A 15,195-nucleotide genomic window follows, 5' to 3' on the forward strand; every position below is an offset into this window, starting at 1 on the left:
TGTGGCCTGGTAAGGCTGCTCCCCCTCAGGGGGAGGTGATCAAAGAGCAGACCAATCAGATTATGTCAGAGGCAGTCCCTCTTCCCATTACTATGTAACCCACTTGGACACTGAACTGTCATGTGCTGGGGTTCTAGATTATCTCCATGAATAGTCCTTGGTTGGAGTATGAGTCTCTGGGAAGTTCCCTGTGTTCAAATTTTCTGGTTCTGTTGCTCTCCTTGTGGGGTTTCTGTCCTCTCCAGCTCTTACTATTTCCCACTTCTTACATAAGATTCCATGCACTCTGTCTAACAGTTGGCCATAAGTCTCGGCGTCTGCTTTGATAGTCTGCTTGGCAGAGGCTTTCAGAGGCCCTCCGTGGCAGGTTCCGAGGTTGTTTCCTGTTTTCTTCTTCTTCTGATGTCCATCCTCTTTGCCTTTCAGGATGGGGATTGAGCATTTTAGTCAGGGTCCTCTTTCTTGATTAGTTTCTTTAGATGTACAGATTTTAGTAGGTTTATCCTATGTTGTATATTTTTATTTATTCTTTGACAGTTGTATACATGTATACAGTATATCTTGAATCATACCAATCATACCCACATCCAACTCTCACTCTTCAGAGGAAGATGCCAACATATCCCTTCCCATCTTCATGTCTGTCTGTCTCTGTCTCTCTCTCTCTCTCTCTCTCTCTCTCTGTGTTTGTGTGCATGTAACCCGATGAGTCCAACTAGTGTAGTCTGCTAATCTTGACCAAGCTGCAGTGAATTCATGAGTACAGAAGGTCATGTCATATCCAGAAGACAATAGCATTTTTTTAACAATTTTTTTATTTTTATTTTTTATGTGCACTAGTGGTTTTGCCTGCCTATATGTCTGTGTGAGGGTCTTGAGGGTCTGGGTCTGGAGTTTCAGACAGTTGTGAACTGTCATGTGGGTGCTGGGAATTGAACCCAGGTCCTCTGGAAGAGCAGCCAGTGTTCTTAACCTCTGAGCTATCTGTCTAGCCCCGACAACAGCATTTTATAGCATTCCTTTCTATCATCTGGCTCTTAAATTCCCTCTCCCTCTTCTTTGATGTTCCCTGAGCCTTGTGGTTGGTTTGATACAGATGTCCCATTCAAGAATGAACACTCAACAGTTACATATACTGAGCATTTTGACTAGTTATACGTCTCTGTATTATGGCCCACAGCAGAAAAAGGCTACTCTGGACGAGATTGAAAATAGCACATTGGTAGATGGGTATAAACATAAAGATTTAGGAAGTCATTTAACAACATGTTTATTTAGCCAAACAGTAATAATAGGTTCCCCCTTGGGGCCTATGACCTTCCAAGCCGTGGGCTTTTGGCCAGGTTTACAGTACAAGGCATGAATTGATGCCTGTGGAGCAGGCCTGAGATCCAGTAAGAAAGCAGTTGGTTACCCCATAACCTTCATACCACTGCTGTGCCAGTGGTCAGTCACATCTTGCCTACCAGATCAGTATTGTGACATTCGGGGTCCAGTGCTGAGTAAACCACTGATGTCCTTTTCCCCCCTGGCAGTGGCTTGCACAGCACCATTTATCAGGGAAGAAGTTTTCAAGGCAGTTCCAGCTTGATTTCTCTGTGTCCTTGCAACTAAGGCGTGCTATGTCTTTGGCAATAGGGTCCTACAGATTAATTATGGTGAACAACCAAAAGCAGTGGCAGTAACCTGTTTTGTTTTGGGGGCCTCTGGAGCCTCCTTGATCACCAACTCATAGGGAGACATCCCATGCCTCGTGCTGAGATTTTCATTTAATAACCTTTGTCTATTGGGGGTGTTACATGTTTATGGCATCCTTTTGTGTATTTGTGTGTGTATTTAAAAATAAGTTGAGCGTACCTCATGCACATGAAATTCTAGTTTTTGTTGTTATTGACTCGATTCTGTTTCTTGGGCTGTGGTATTTTTCCTTTGCTTCAGTCCTGATTGCGGTGAAATGCAGTTGCCTGCTGTTTAAGGCAGCTGCAGTAGAGTGCACCCAGAAGTGGTTCTATTTCTATATTTAGAAAACCATAAGGTTTATAAAGCAGTTGCAGATTCCTTTGGGATAAGATGGTTTCTATAAATGTAACATTTTTACTGAAACTATTATTATCTCCCATTAGAGAAATAGACCAGGTAATATGTGTGGGTTTGTAGGCACAGCATAGATGCAAAACTTTTTTTTCTTAAGAGCTGAGGGTATTTTAAATACTTGCAATGAATCTTGTGTATTCTATTTTTATGCTCTTAATCTTGAATTGCAGAGCCTTTACCCAAGTATTTACCTTTGGTCCAACATTCCGAGCTGAGAATTCTCAGAGCCGGAGACACCTGGCTGAATTTTACATGGTTGAAGCAGAGATTTCTTTTGTTGAAAGCCTGCAGGATCTGATGCAGGTAGGTATACAGTTGGTCATTTTCAGGAATATCTGACATTGTAGTGCTTCTGCATTATAGAGATTCATGGGCCAGGAGATAAAACAATTCACTTTGAGGATTATGCGGGCGTGTGTGTGTTTGTGTGTCCGTCTGTCTGACTGACACTTAGTAATAACCCAGAAATAGTTAACTGTTACTATTTTAAATTCTCTATCAGTAATATTTGGTGCTCAGTCTCTTAGTTTGGATTTATAGCTGTGTAACTGAGTAGTGTCCATTAGCTTTACCTTATTCATCGTATATCTTATACTCCTATTCACCTAGTAAACGATCGTTTCAAAGCATAGGCCCTGCAGGTTGGTCGGAATCATGACTATGGCCTTGTCCTTTTCTAGTAAACTCTGACAGGTTTATTTTTCTGAAATCATGTGTAAGAGAGGAAGAGAGTGGGGCGATGAGAAAAAATGAGAGAGAGTGAGAATGAATACCCAAACATGCCAGAGGTGTTACATCTGCCCTGGAGCTCCATTTGCAGGCAGCGGTAATCCACCCATCATGGAACTTAACATGAGTCTTTAGTAGATAGCAGCTGAGCCTTCTCTCCAGCCCAGGTTTTTGTTTTTAAGATTTATTTCTATTATATGTTTGACTGTTTTACCTGTATGTATATATACCACGTATGTGCATGTTGCCTGCAGAAGCCAGAATAGGGTTTCAGAGCTCCTGAAACTAGATTGCACAGTTGTGAGCTACCCTGTGAGTACCAAGAATCAAACTCAGGCAAGACCAGCAAGTTTCCCCATACACCATGCTGTCTCCAGCCCCCGCTGTTCAAGGCTTTGGAATGCTCTGGAGGACACATCCTGAAAGGATCAGGAACATTGAGTAGAGGGGAAAGTTGAACTGTGGTACGTTACAGAGACCACCACCTTTTCTCTGAGGAAGTTAGGAGCTAGAAATAACTTTCCCTGAAGAGAACAGGAGGGTGGGCTTTTGTGCTTTGCCCTGTCAACCAGTTATTTGACGTGGTTACCTAGCCTCAAAGAAACACAACCTTGAGTAAGGCAATGCCTTTGGGCTGGCAGTTCCTGGAGAGTCCGTCAGCAATTAACATTGCCAGGTAGCATATTTGGCTAAGCCTTGTGATGCCTTCCACTGATTATTTAGATTCGTATCACCCGTGGGACATTTCTGCTTACCCCTACTAGGCATAGGCGGTGATGGGCAGAGTAATTACTGCTGGTATGTAATGGCTAAAGACAAAGATGCTGTTCAGTGCCCTATCGCTCACAGAATGAATTCTCTTCCCCTGAAGAACTATCCAGTTCAAAGTGTTAACAGTGCCTCTGGAACGATACTATTGCTGACCGCGTGGAGTTAGGCTCTGAGCCTTACAAGATAGTATGGGTTCCTTAAGCAGCTTCGTTTGAGCCCATCACCCAGTGTTTTTTCTTCACTTAGATTCTGAGAGCACTGTGAGGGGAGGAACCAGGCTCAGAGCTCCCCACATCTGACTCCACTGCACTTCTACTGCCTCCACACACATACCGAAGGGAAAGGTTACGATGACAACATGTAACTTGTTTGGCATATGACAGGATTGCAAAATACTTTCATTTCCTCAAGGTTTTTTTTTTTTTTTTTTTTTTTTTTATAAGAACACTGAGAAATGGATGAGTAAATGCCATGGATGTGGTAAATGCAAATAGAATTCAGTTCTGGATTTTCATACAGTGGGTAAAGGTAATGGCTGCCAGTCCTGATGACTTAACAGGGTGACCCACAGGGTGGAAAGAAAGAACTGATTCCCACTGACCTTCCCAGTAATACCATAGCATCACAAAATTAATCAATAAAATGTAATAATGGGGGCTGGCAATGATTCTGTGGTTAAGAACAAAGGCTGCTCTCCCAAAGAGACCTGGGTTTGATTCCCAGCACCCACGTGGCAGCTCACAACCATCTTTAACTGCAGTTCTGGGGGATCTGATGCCTTCTTTTGTCTTCCACGGCACCAAGCATACGTACGGTACACAGTCATACATACAAAAAACAACCCATACATATAAAATAAAAAACAAGTTAAAAAAATGTAATTACAAAATTTAAAACATATTTGAATTGTATCATTATTCCATTTTCTGTTTTTCTTTCATTCACTCATTCATTCTCTGTTGCCGTGGTTGTTTATAGATATTTTCACTGATAGATTTTTAAATGTCCAAGAATAATGTGAGACAAACAGCAGTTACATTTTATCTAGAGCATAACCACCCGGAGAGACTCCTGCTGGTATTACTTTGTATCTATTTCAAAATAAGTCTGGGAGTAATAAACAAGGTCAGAGGACCCCAGAGAGATGAGCAGGAGTGTCCAGTATCCAGTTGGATGAGGGGTATCTGGGAGAGAAGGCAACCCTGCCGACTCTCTGAGAAGCACACAGTGGCTGCCCATGACAGTTTTGATTTATTTCTGTTTTATTAGCATCATAGTCACTTAAACTTGTAAGTTTTAAGGCTTGAATCCACTTCTGTCACTATGACTGCAGTCAAAATATAGAACAATTTTGCTATTACAAAACAACTGTGACTTGCTGCTGCCTTGCATTCTAATTCCTCCCCCCATCAACTGCTGATCTGCCCGGTCTCTCTTAAGTAATCTGACCTTTGCAGACTGTCATGCAAGCTTTAGCAGTGTGTGCATATATCTCTGCCTTCTGCCACTTCGTGTACTAGATATCAAATTTTCCTGCAGCATTTTTACCATTCATACTGGAGAACGTTAGGTTTAGCAATGAAGAAAGTTGCTATAAACCTTCAAGGGCAGGTTCTATGTAAACATAGTTTTCATCTCTCTTGGGTGAGGTCCTAGGAGTAAGATGGTAAGATCTGAGTTTGCTGTTTAGTTTCTTCAGGAACCTGTCTGGTTTACAAAGTGACTGCACTGTGTTGCATTCCTACAAGTGATATGCAAAAGCCAGTTTGTCTGATCATCACCAGTACTTACTTAGTCAAGGATGTGTTTGTGTATTTCAGTCTGTGAATGAGACAGACAGACAGATACTCAGGAACACACATGCATGTGCTCACACAGAGAACTAATGAATATGTGTGATTCTGTTAGCATTGTATTGTGATTTTATTTTGTATTTCCCCAATGTCTCTTGAGGCTCTCTCTGTTAAACATCTTTGCATCTGCCGACTAGCCATCAATTTCTAGTCTTTAGTTGTTTGTTTTCTTATTGAGCTATGATTGTTTTTGGTTTTTGACTATGTAACCCTGGATGGCCTTGAATTCAAGAGTTCTGCCCTCTCTACCTCCTGAGTGCTGGAAAGGTGTACATCATCACACCTGGCCCATTGTTACTGAGCTCTAAAATTTCTTCATTTTCAAGTATAAATTGTTCTCTAGATATATAACTTAGAAATATTTTCCCCAATTTTGGCAGCTTATTTTTTCATGCACTTAGCAATGTCATTCACAGAGAAAAGGGTTTTAGCTTTGGTGAACATTAATTTGCCAATGGTAGCACAAATCTACCATTGACTTGGGAGGCAGAAGCAGGAGGATTATAAGATCCAGACTAGCCTAAGCTACAAAGTAAGGCTGTTTCAAAAAGACAAAACAAGAATTACCATAAAAACAAAAAGAAGTATCCACAGTTCACAAGATATGGTGCTACACACTTTTAATCCCAGCTCTTGGAAGGAAGAGGTAAGAAGACCTCTGTGTTTGAGACCATCCTGGTCTACACTGTATGCTCCAGCACAGCCAGAACTACGTAGAAAGGCCCCGTCTCAAAAAAAAAAAAAGGAAAGAAAAGAAGAAACACCCCTTTTGGGCAGTTCCTTCATAAGAAGGACAAGAAGACCTCTCACTAACTTTGTGAGTCTCAGTGCTAACTAACAACTAAGCACTGAAACTGGAGAAGAATGAAGTTTAAAAGCCAATAAGATGGCTCAGAGAGGATAAAAACACTTGCCCATGTAATCCTGATGACCTGAGTTCAGTCAGAGAAAGCCATGATGCAAAATGAGAACCAGCTTCTGAAAGTTGTCCTCTGACCTGTACCATGGTACCATGGAATATTTAAGTTTTGGTAGCAGATTTGGTGCTTCTACTACTGGTACTCAGAGCATATATTGTTGAATGAGACTCAGTTAGAATGTAAGTCTTTTTCCTGGAGACAGAAAAAGGTATCCTGCTCCTGCTCTTTTTGTTTCGTGCATTTAAGTTTTGACTCTGAATGTTATAAAAAATGTTTCATGAATTACAAGTAATTAATTATTAAAGACTATTTTAGTAATTTTAAAAACATCTTATACTCACCCCTTACCATAGTTTGTGGCTTTATCAGATGTGTTTATAGAACTTAGTCTGAAAGTCAGAGTTTGGGGTAGAGGGCAGGGATTTCCATTTTGAGATTAAATTCATCGCTCATAAGACAGCAGTTAAGCAGCCCAGATGGTCAGAGACTTACGTTCTTCCATAGTAATTGAGGAATGTGACCCTTGTAAACACTTAGGTTTGCTCTGTCTTTATCTCACTGCTGTGTTGGAAGGTGATAAAGGCTGGAAGTGGAGAACATTAAGCCACTCACTCTCCACTGGATTTGTCTGCCTTTTTTTTTTTAATATTAGTTACAGTTTGTTAACTTTGTATCCCTGCTGTATCCCACTCCCTCTTTCCCTCCCAATCCCACCCTTTCACCCTCATCTCCTCCCTGCCCCTTTCTAAGTCCACTGATAAGGGAGAACCTCCTCCCTTTACATCTGATACTGGTTTATCAGGTGTCTTCAGGACTGGCTGCAAAGTCCTCCTCTGTGGCCTAGCAAGGCTGCTCCTCCCAAGGGGGGTGTATGTGTCAAAGAGCCCGCCTTTGAGTTCATGTCAGAAACAGTCCCTGTTCCCCTTATTAGGGTACCCACTTGGATACTGAGCTACCAAGGGCTACATCTGAGCAAGGGCTCTAGGTTGCATCCATACATGGTCCTTGTTTGGAGAAACAGTCTCATAAAAGACCCCTGTGCCCAGATATATTTGGTCCTTGTGGAACTCCTGTCCTCTCCAGGTCGTATTAACCCCCCCCCTTTTTTTTTAATTCCCTACATTCAGCTGGAGGTTTGGTTCTGAGTCTTAATATCTGCTTTGATACACTTTGTCTGCCTTTCTTTTCCTTGTAGAATATAAACATTCTGTGTGTGATGCTTTTAAAAAAGGATCTCATATGTCTTAGAGTGATCTTGACTTCTTGACCCTGTCTCCACTCCTAGGTGCTAGGATTATAGGTGTGCTGCTACGATACTGCCTGCCACGCTGCCCAGTTTATGCAGTGTTGGGGAATCAGGCGAGCCTGTTCCTAGTAATAGTTCACATTTTAGATTACGTCAATAGTGAACTATCTCTCCTCTCCTTAACAAGTTTTAATTTGATTTTATCTATTGCCTTCAAATGTTTTTTTTTTTTTTTTCTTTCCCAAATTAGTAGCTTTTTATACTATTGGTGACTTAGAAACTTAAACTCTTCACTGGGTGTGGTGGCAACATTAATAACCCTAGTACTTTCTGTGTGTTCAAGACCAGTCTGATCTACATAGTGAGTTCCAGTCCAGCCAGGGCTACACAGTGAGACTGTGTCTCAAAAGAAATAAATAAAATACTTGAAATATTTTCCATTCTAGTTACTGCTTTCTTCTAGGGAAAACATGTCTCCTATGAGTCTGACAGTGATATTCTTGGTAGAATTTAATTCTTATATACTAATTTATGTTTTTCTATTTTAACAAACAAAGGAATATACAAGTATTGTTTACATTCATGTTGTTGTAGCTCAGGTTTTCAAGTTTCCTTTCATCTACCATTGACTGACCCAATCACTTTGCAAAAATTTCTCTTTTCACAGAATCTAATGATGTTTCTCTGAACCAGAAACTAAGCTAGTACACAGGGTTATTTCATATAATTCTCACAACAGTCATGTGAATGAGCTGCTATGATTGTCTTAATTCTGCAAGTGAGTTCATTGATATGTAAAGAGACATAGCTGTTCACTTGACAACTCATTTCCACACCAATATTGATCTGAGTTGCTGTAATACATTCAGGGATTAACAAGCTTAATAGATTTTTCAGTTGCTGGAATCTAGAGAAAAGTCTTTCAAGCCGTAAAGCCCTGAAGATCTTTGTGTAAAACTGCTGCTCAGGCAGTTGTGTCTCATTTCTTTTAGGTCATGGAGGAACTCTTCAAGGCGACCACCGAGGTGGTTCTCTCAAACTGTCCTGAAGATGTTGAACTGTGTCACAAATTCATAGCTCCTGGCCAGAAGGTAATAAGTTTGTGAATAGGCCAAATGCATAACTCTTTAAGTATATTCATTTTATCTAATAAATATAATTACATTTCAATTTTGTTCTCTTTTGTCTTATCAAGGACAGACTAGAACATATGCTAAAAAACAGCTTCCTAATGTAAGTAGATATTATAATTTTTCTGAATTTTGCTCATACTTGACCACTGTATCACATTGAGTTATAATCTTTGAGTTATAATTTTTTATATATCTCTGTGTTTATCATACCAGATTTAAAGAAAAACCCATGTTCTAGTATTTTTGTTGCGCTTAGCTCATAGTTGATAATCCATGTTTCATTAAATAAATGACTCACTAGCAAGTTAAAAGAATATCTCCGGGTACATTGATGCATGCCTGTAAACCCAGTACTCCGGAGGCAGAGACAGGCGGATCTCTCTGAGTTAGAGGCCAGCCTGGTCTACAGAGTGAGTCCAGGACAGCCAGGGCTACAGAGAGAAACCCCTGTCTTGAAGAAAACACACACACACACACACACACACACACACATACACATAGTGATTTGCATTACTAAACTTCGTACCTTATAGAGTAATCTCTTGGTATTGATGCATGCCTGTAAACCCAGTACTCTGGGAGGACAGAGCACTCCAGGAGAGCCCTGGAGATAGATTGGTTTCCAGAACCTTATGTGTACTAAAACCTGCATGGTCAGGACACTGTGTCAAATGCCATGGTATATGCAAGTAACCTATGCACATCTACTGTGTCATGTCTGGAGGGCCTGTGATGGCTAGTCCAAACGACCATAGTGAGCATAGTAAATTGTATGATTAGATCCCCAGTGTAAATTAAAAAATTGTAATTCCTTTTTTTCCTCAAGCACTTTGGAAACAGTTTCTGGAAAGGCAAAGGCATATTCTTTATGCATAACAAGAGACATACTTAGTAGAGAGATTTTGAGAAGCCCGTTAAGGGTATCCAGAGTCAGAGCTGTAATCTGAACTTGAAAGCCATGCTTTAATTAAGAAGGAGTGAGGGTGGGGAGAAACGGAGGAGATCGTTATCCCCAGAAGAAATATCTAGAATCATTATTTCTTCATAATGAAATAGTAGCATAACAACTGTATAAAAAATATTGCTTCTTAATATTTCTCAGTGTAATTGGTAGATCATATAAAGTAATTGATGAACTGGAACAATAGACTATCTAAGAACTACTATAAAGAACTACAGACAAAATTTTACCTGTACAAATACTTAATTTTTGAATGTTTCTATAACATTAGAAATTAATCATGTGTTCTCATTAAGTGGAGCAATTAGTATTACTAGCCTTGAACTCCTGTACCCAAGCACTCCTCCCACGTTAGCCTCTAGGTGTGCGCACACATGCAGTGGTGTTTTTCATGTTAAGCGTGAGAGTTTTCTTACTGAGAAACCAATGCTAGTTTCCTCTACAGTCTTAGAATATATTACCAATGCCTGAGGAAGTGCTCATGATCTGACTGCCGTTCTTAACCAATTTCCTGGGATTTCCCCCCTTGTTCAGCATGCTCTAGTCACACTGACCTTTTTGTTCCTTCAGTGGGACAAACTGTTCCTCAGAGAAGGCCCTGTACTTGGTTTTCTTTTTGTCTAGTATATTCCTCCCAGTTATTTATGCAGTTCTTTTTTTTTTTTTTCATATTCTGATGCAAGTTTCTATTCAAATGTCACTTACTCAGAGGTTCTTTCTTGAACATCATCTCTAAAATGGCATCCCAGACACCTCCCTTACTCCTGTTAACTTGCTCCAAGAAGGCAGAAGCTTTATTTTTGTTTATAGGGTCTCTAGTACCTACAATAATGCTTAGCATCTAGTAACTATGACACCCATGTTTGCTAGATGAATAAATAATAAATAAGTGACAACTTTAGAAAAGTCTTTTGCTCTTTGAGCCCCAATATTTCATACCTCTTAGCAGAATATTGGCCTAGTGTGGATATTGAGAAACCGCTTTCTGAGGTGACTTTAGTGCACATTTCATGTGGTCAGGCGTGGAGTTACTGAGCAGCCAATTCTCTTCGTGCAGAGCACATTTTCGTAAGATCAGGTCAGCCTTAATTCCTGATTGCTTCGTACTCACTTATGAGCTTACAGATTATGTTGGAACTGGTTTGGTTTTTCCAGTATAGAACAGTTCCACTGTGTTAACCTTCCTCTACTTTTTGTTGTTTTCTCCAGCATTTCTTATACAGAAGCAATCGAGATCTTAAAGCAAGCATCCCAGAACTTCACCTTTACACCCAAGGTAGCGTGTGTGTGTGTGTGTGTGTGTGTGTGTGTGTGTGTGTGTGTGTGTGTTTCCCTACCATCTTTAGCTGCATTAAACAACTTTATTTCTTTTATTAGTAACATAAGTGTTTGTGGATCTGTGCATAGGCTTTGTGAGTTTTTGTTGGACGTGACTGAGAATAATTTTGAGATGAGTCCTTACTATGGAGCCTTGGCTGACCATGAACTCATTATGTAGACCAAGTTGGCCTAGAACTCACAGAGATCTCTCTGCTCCCACCTCTCACGTGCTAGAACTAAAGGTGTGCACCACCATGTGTGGCAATGAAAAATTATTTTAGAAGAGAATTCTGTCATTTGGAATAGAAGTAACTAAAGGCCGCTGAGGGTTCCAGGTAAAATGTATGTCTGGTATTGGGAGTTGAATCTTAGGCATGGGGGTGCGCTGGGGCTTCGGGTCCCCAGGAGAGAGGAACACTGGATGTCCCACCTAAGCAGATTACTAAGGTGTCTACTTAGTCCTTTAGTAATGGAGGCAGAGTGGGGAGAGGCCAGAGCAAGTCAGCCACAGAGCTGGGGATGAGACTACGGGACGAAGGAGCAGAGACAGAGGTGAATATTCATAGCTAGACTAGACTACCTACTTCCCTGGCTGGAGTGGCTTGTGGGTTCCCAGGGAGTGCCTGCTGGGTTGGGGCCTGGGGTAGAGCAGTGAGTTGGCAGCAGGGGATCCGTGTGATCCACTGCGGGGGGGGGGGGGGGGGTCACTGCAGCAGGGGTAAGACTGGACGCTTGCTTTTAGAGGAACTAAGGGGAACTAAGGGAGAAGTGAAGATCTTCAGTTAGCACAACTGCTTCCCTGACCGGAATCCAGGAATGTTTTCTACCTCCCCCCTTCCACACTCCCACCCCCACCCAGACACAGGGTTGCTCACCTTTACCTTCCGGTTATTTTTACACTCATTTGGTACAGACCTGATGCCTCTTGTCAGTCTGTAGTCGAAGAGACCCCTGTGCTTTCTGTGGCCCATCAAATATCAGAGAAGACAAGACTGAGAACACAGTCATACTAACTTCAGCACAAAAACCCAGTTATACAAATAAATATCCTTGATTGGAGAATTGAAATGTTCCCACTTACCATTGTAAAATAGGGGGCAATTTTATGATTTTTGTTTATGCATAACTGTTATATGTAGGCCAATCTATATTTAAGTAAGGAAAATTACTTTTAAGAAATGAATCTTAAGTGGTTTTACCTAATTTTGCATCTTGTTCAAACTTCTTGTTTAAAGTGTTTGGGGGTGGAGAGTATTGAGAATACTCTCCACAAGTGGGAATAGTAAGGAAATAAGATGTGCAACCTATATCATTAAACAATCCTTTACCCTAGTCCCAGATGTAGGGGTTACATGCTCTTACAAAGTTTGGCAGCAACAAGCTTCTTTGTTGGAGCTCATGAAGTCCTGCTGGCCTCAAACTCCTCGGGTTGAGGAAGACCTTGAACTGCTGATCTTGCCTCTACCTCCCAACGCCTGGCATAATTGGTTTGCACCACCAACCGGCAGCACTTGTTGGGTTTGTTTGTTTGTTTGTTTTTTAATTTGTACTTGTTGGTTCTAAGGTCAATTAATTCTTTGTGTAATTTCTATTTTGATAATTCCTACCAAGCTTCATGAAGTCAAGAATGATACTATTTTGTTTTTTGTTTGTTTGTTTATTACCATATCCAGGACTAAATATGCCACTTGTAATTTAATAGTGACAGTAGTATTTACTAAATAAATAGACTGAACAGTGTTATAACATACTCATCAAAGAACATCTTGTGTATGAGTTGACTTTTATTAAAATAGAAATTCACTGAGAAAAGCCATCTCTCTAAAGATAGGCTCAGTATTAGAAGTACTGCCGCCATCATTTAATTTCCTGAGACTTAGAAACAGTAACTAGGGGAGAAGCTCTAGGCAATATTAATAAAAACCATAATTCTGCATCAGTTTTATCCCTTTGGAAAGTATTTTGTTTTCCTGCCTGTGCTGAATGCTACCCCCTGAGATGGGGCCCAGAAACAATAGTGTTTATTTACTGATTCCAGCTTTCATCTTTCCAGGCTTTTGGCCATTCTTATTAGCAAGCATTTCCCTGTAGTTTAGTCAGCTGTGTAACCTTGGCAGACAGCTGCACACGTCATTCAGCCCCAACGAGAGAAAGGCCTCGGGACTGGTACAGGTTGTTTTTGTGTGTGTATTTTAGCCCCATCTTCTTGTTTCTCGTTGCAGTGGGGTATTGACCTACAAACTGAACATGAGAAGTACCTGGTGAAACACTGTGGCAACATACCAGTCTTTGTCATCAACTATCCATTGTCACTCAAGCCCTTCTACATGCGGGACAACGAAGACGGTCCTCAGCACACAGTAAGAAGAGTATCAAATAAGTGTGGTTCACCATCTGAATCTGGGCCCTCCCTCTGCTCTCATTTCACTAACTTTAAGAATATTTTCTTAAATTATATCCATCAGTCTTCCCACAGAGCCCAATGTTCAGTAAACATACTTCTCATTTTTCTCACAGGGCCTCCTTAGTACAGCAGATCCAAGTGTAAATGGGCTTCATTTTGCTTTTGCTTTTGTTTGAATAACCGAGTTCAGGAAGTAGCCTAGAACACTGGATAACGATGCCAGGTTGATGTCTAGTTTAATATTGATTAGGAGACTCCTGGGAGAGAAAGCTTGCTGGACCACAAGTAATGCCACTAGCATGATCAGGCAGAAGAACAGTTGGCTTAGAGTTCTTTTGTCTGGGCTATTTATAGAGACGGAGGGAAGGCAGTGGAGGGACTGAGGAGTTCTTAGCAGATCGCCCTGTCACAGGCTTCATATGCTTTCTCTCTCTGCCCGTATTGGCTCTCTGATCTCTTCACTCTATTTCTAATTGATTTTACTCTTTAGTTTACTTTCTCTTTATTTTCTTTCTGCTTACAAGGTGAGCTGTTAACATAAAAATATATTTTGACCTACAAGATTCTCTTTTTATTAATTACACTTTATTCACTTTAAGCCCATAAGCTTAAAGTGAATAAAGTGTAAGCCCCTCCTGATTCCACCCTCCCTCCCCCTTCTTCAAAAGTGCCTCTCCCCAAGTCCACTGATAGGAGAGGTCCTCTTCTCCTTCCTTCTGATCTTAGTCTATCAGATCACATCAGGAGTGGCTGCATTGTCATCTTCTGTAGCCTGGTAAGGCTGCTCCCCCCTCAGGGGGAGGTGATCAAAGAGCAGACCAATCAGATTATGTCAGAGGCAGTCCCTCTTCCCATTACTATGTAACCCACTTGGGCACTGAACTGTCATGTGCTACATCTGTGCAGGGGTTCTAGGTTATCTCCATGAATAGTCCTTGCTTGCAATATGAGTCTCTGGGAAGTTCCCTGTGTTTAAATTTTTTGGTTCTGTTGCTCTCCTGACTTACAAGATTCTTATTGAATCATTATATATGTAATGTTGTTAGTTAGGTCTGAGACAAATATATTCATCTCAAAATAGGTCAGAAACCTAAATTTTCCTATCCAGTATCTCACCACTTACTTGTAGAAAATAAAGATTATAGCCCACCAGTAAGCAAAACATCCCCATCTTAGGTATATATAAATATCTGTTTTCATTTACAGTGTTATAAGACAGTATCAGTCACCTATTACCATCTCATCTTGAAATCCTAGAGCAGTTTTGCTAAGAAACTTGTTTTCTTGAATTACAAATGAAAAATATACACAGATAATTTAGCTCTTCTATCTCTACCCCATAGTTCCACTGTGTATTCTCCCAAATTGTAAGACCTGGGGTCTCACAGCTCAGGAGTTCAAGATCACACCCTTCCCAGAAACTCCCCCAGACCAAGACTCGTTGCAAAAGCAAGAGGTTTATTAACCATTGCACAATGGGGTCACCCCTGCCGGTCAGCAAGGAGTGGCACCGGGAGACAAAGGTCTTTAGGTTTTTAAAAGAAAAATTTCGGGAGATTTGAAGTTGCAGTTTTGGCAATTTAGGATTGGATGAGGAAGCTATAAAGTAAGATAATTGGTTAGTCTTAGGTGCTCAAGCTTGGCCAGTCCTGCCAAGTGTGGATGCAGCTGCAATTGAAGGTGGGGGTGGTTAGCTCATCCTTGAAGATTAGGGGCTGCAGACTTTTGGCTGGAGGTCAAAAGCTACTCAGAAGAAGTCTAGGT

The 15,195-nt window shown here is 40.9% G+C and overlaps 1 protein-coding gene across 2 annotated transcripts in view; it reads left to right on the top strand.

Annotated features, from left to right (window-relative positions):
* The window catches only part of Nars2 (asparaginyl-tRNA synthetase 2, mitochondrial), a 100,973-nt gene that overhangs the window by 58,531 nt on the left and 27,247 nt on the right, over positions 1 to 15,195 (top strand). For both annotated transcript variants that reach the window (XR_008721930.1, XM_055623121.1), the window contains exons 7-11: positions 2,265 to 2,397; positions 8,606 to 8,704; positions 8,809 to 8,846; positions 10,917 to 10,983; positions 13,250 to 13,387. Coding sequence is in view for 1 of the 2 variants with exons in the window: in XM_055623121.1 (XP_055479096.1) it covers positions 2,265 to 2,397; positions 8,606 to 8,704; positions 8,809 to 8,846; positions 10,917 to 10,983; positions 13,250 to 13,387 (475 nt within the window). In the remaining variant the exon portion in view is untranslated. The remainder of the gene's footprint in view (positions 1 to 2,264; positions 2,398 to 8,605; positions 8,705 to 8,808; positions 8,847 to 10,916; positions 10,984 to 13,249; positions 13,388 to 15,195) is intronic.

Source organism: Psammomys obesus, unplaced genomic scaffold (assembly GCF_907164565.1).
Source record: "Psammomys obesus unplaced genomic scaffold, mPsaObe1.curated_primary_1811, whole genome shotgun sequence".
Classification (NCBI taxonomy): Eukaryota; Metazoa; Chordata; class Mammalia; order Rodentia; family Muridae; genus Psammomys; species Psammomys obesus.